The 1,568-nt window shown below is 44.8% G+C and overlaps 1 protein-coding gene across 1 annotated transcript; it reads left to right on the forward strand.

Annotated features, from left to right (window-relative positions):
- Positions 1 to 28: 28 nt before the first annotated feature.
- FA14DRAFT_176809 (uncharacterized protein) lies at positions 29 to 825 on the forward strand (the record flags this gene model as incomplete). The annotated part of the gene is made up of 3 exons (XM_025500693.1): positions 29 to 236; positions 302 to 438; positions 691 to 825. The coding sequence occupies 3 exons, from the start codon at positions 29 to 31 to the stop codon at positions 823 to 825; spliced, it is 480 nt and encodes a 159-aa protein (XP_025357818.1).
- Between the last annotated feature and the right edge of the window lie 743 nt (positions 826 to 1,568).

A 1,568-nucleotide genomic window follows, 5' to 3' on the forward strand; every position in this document is an offset into this window, starting at 1 on the left:
AAGGAAGTGGTGCAAGACTCAACACAAGATGCCACACAGAAGTCATCAAGAGACTGCTCCAGATGCCACACAGAGTTCGTCAAGAGTCAGCGGAGTAGTCTCAACAGAAGAAATGGTGCAAGACTCAACAGAAGATGCCACACAGGATTCGTCAAGGGTCTCCGGAGCAGTCTCAACAGGAGAAACGGTACAAGTCTCAACAGAAGAAATGGTGCAAGACTCAACAGACGGAAGTGGTGCAAGTCTCAACACAAAATACCACACGGAATTCATCACAGAATGCCACACAGAATTCATCAAGAGACTGCTCTAGATGCCATACAGAGCTCAGTAAGAGTCAGCGTAGCAATCTCATCAGGAGAAATGGTGCAAGACTCAACACAAGATGCCACACAGAATTCATCAAGAGTCAGCAGAGCAGTCTCAACAGGAGAAATGGTACACTTGACATCAACAATTGTCTTTCTTCTGCCCTCTTTTTCCACGCTCCCACTTCACGCTTTTGACTGCATCTCCCAGTGACATCCGTTCAACTTTGCCGAAGAAGTTCATCATTAAATCTTGGGTTTAAGTGAGATCGATCAAGTCGGGCAAAATTTTCTTCATTCGAGGATGACTCTTCACTCGCATTCACGGGACTCTTGCAAGCGATCACTGGCAGTCGAAGAGAAACATCGGTCTTGCGCGCAGCCCTCTTCGGATGACAGAACAAATGCACTTTATAAAGAAGCGTCCATCCTGTACGACTCGCTAACGAGACGAGAGCAAGATGAGCCAGAACTTTTCGTTTCGCAATTCTCCAAATACCCTCCTCCAAACACTTAGAGGGTGATGATAGAGGAGTGAGGAGAGGGTGATGATTGTAATATAGGAAGAGGATGATACTTACGGAGTAAGGAGAGGATGATGACGGTGAAATGAGGAGAGGACGATGACGGCGGAGTAAGAAGTGACTATTGGCGGCCTCTTCTTATCCGCATTTAAAAGGCGCCTCTCATTTAACCAGTATCATTCTCTTCTCGTTCAAGATCCACTTCACATTCAACCAGGATCACACATTTCCGCTCTCACGTTATCACACAGCATTAATTATAGCAATAAAATACAAACGCTATCCCTATCCTTTCACAAGAAGAGGTCACAAGTAGAAACGCCCAAATTCAGCGAAATGAACCAAGATCTTCCTCTTCAGACCGGATAAAACCTTTCAAAGTTTATGCAAAGTCATCTCGTATGTCGCTCAAGATCGGATTATGACGTGGCAATCGAATAAGTGGTATAAGAGAAGAAATGGTACACTATACTTGATGTCAGCATTTGTCTTTCCTTTGCCCTCCTTTTCATGCTTTCAGCTTACACTCTTTGGCTTGACATCTGTTCAACATTACCGAAGAAGTCCATCACTGGTTGATTCGGTCAAAGTTTCTTCATTCATAATGAATCTGCACTCGTATTCATCGGGCTCTTACAAGTAAACAACGGCAGTCTCTGGAGAAGAAGAGAAACTGTAAATGGATCCAGACTAACGGTCCTGAGAAGGAGGAAGGGCAGAAGGAGGGGAGGAAGGT

The sequence above is a fragment of the Meira miltonrushii genome (assembly GCF_003144205.1).
Source record: "Meira miltonrushii strain MCA 3882 unplaced genomic scaffold FA14scaffold_1, whole genome shotgun sequence".
NCBI lineage: Eukaryota > Fungi > Basidiomycota > Exobasidiomycetes > Exobasidiales > Brachybasidiaceae > Meira > Meira miltonrushii.